A 1268-nucleotide genomic window follows, 5' to 3' on the forward strand; every position below is an offset into this window, starting at 1 on the left:
GTCTTAAGGGAACTATAAACTAGACTAACTGGTTGTTTTGTATGCTCACATGTAAAAAAAAAAATTGCCTAGTTTAGAATTGTGAGTGTAGGAGTTAACTCGGATTGTAGGGGCTATCTCTTGCCCGTAGTATGTTATTTAATCTTTTCCTTTGTTTTATTTGTATTTTGTTAATTGTAGCTTATCTAATCTAATTAATGAAGTCTTTTTTTTTAACTATCCTTGCACATAAATATGATAATAAATAAATGAATAAATCACAAGAAAATCCCCAAGAAATAATAACAACGGTAATGGTGATGGAGTGCCTGATGGCGATGTTGCTTGAATTATACGCGCGATTGCTGATAGGGTAGGCAATATACCACCCCGAAACCAAGATCAAAACAAATCGGAGATGATAGCAAAATTTGAACAGCTACGTCCCCACAAATTCCTTGGTGGATCAAACCCCCATGAAGCTGAAGCTTGGTTAAGACAAATTAAGAAGTTGCTAGATACTTTTGACATCCGAAATGAACAAGATAGAGTGACCATGGCGGCATTTCAAATGGAAGAGGAAGCAGATCATTGGTGGGAAATGATCAAAAGTACTTGACAAGTAGAGACATTAACTTGGAGACAGTTCGAAGACCTGTTCATGGAAAAGTATTTTCCTAACTCGCTAAAACAAGAAATGATTCAAGAGTTCCTCCAACTGAAACAAGGAAAAATGTCAGTCGCTCAATATGCGAACCGTTTTGAAGCTCTTTCACGGTATGCTTCAGCCATAGTAGCAAATGAAAAGGATAAGGTTAGGCGATTTGAATGGGGCTTGGACACAGACATTAGAGGAAGATTGATCGCAGTGCAACTCTCCGCCTATGCCCAGATGGTGGATCGAGCTTTAATTGTGGAACGAGATTTAGCAGATTCCGAACGCATTCGAAATCAGCGATCAAGGAACAACAACCAACCACGCGAAGGAGGCCCAGTCCGCAACACCAGAAACCATCCTGTGCCAGCACCCTAGGCCGGAGGAATGCAACAGCAACAAAGGCAGAATCGAGGAAACCAGCAAGGAGGAAACTTTGTAAATGAGTGGAAAGGAAGATGTTTCAGATGTGGTCAACAGGGGCATCGTCGAAGTGAGTGTCCTCAAGGTGGGGATGGGGAGTATTTTATGGATCAGCAAGGGGCACAACAATACAACAGATGCCAACCTGGGCAAGGTTCTAAGCCTACTCAAAATACTCAGACCAACAAGGGGCAGCCATAAGCCTCTAGGA

At 41.6% G+C, this 1268-nt stretch overlaps 1 protein-coding gene across 1 annotated transcript; it reads left to right on the top strand.

Annotated features, from left to right (window-relative positions):
* Positions 1–397: 397 nt before the first annotated feature.
* On the top strand, positions 398–1012 carry LOC145793855 (uncharacterized). Its single transcript, XM_082876736.1, has 2 exons — positions 398–590; positions 687–1012. The coding sequence occupies exons 1-2, from the start codon at positions 398–400 to the stop codon at positions 1010–1012; spliced, it is 519 nt and encodes a 172-aa protein (XP_082732862.1).
* Positions 1013–1268: the final 256 nt, after the last annotated feature.

The sequence above is a fragment of the Camellia sinensis genome, chromosome 6 (genome assembly GCF_055761805.1).
Source record: "Camellia sinensis isolate YWXY chromosome 6, ASM5576180v1, whole genome shotgun sequence".
NCBI lineage: Eukaryota > Viridiplantae > Streptophyta > Magnoliopsida > Ericales > Theaceae > Camellia > Camellia sinensis.

What these genes read in the sequence shown, in the direction of transcription:
- LOC145793855 (XM_082876736.1), top strand. Translation starts at nt 398, where the DNA reads ATGATAGCAAAATTTGAACAGCTACGTCCCCACAAATTCCTTGGTGGA. An exon ending in TTGGTGGGAAATGATCAAAA is followed by an intron (nt 591 to 686) that starts GTACTTGACAAG and finishes AAATGATTCAAG; the next exon opens with AGTTCCTCCAACTGAAACAA.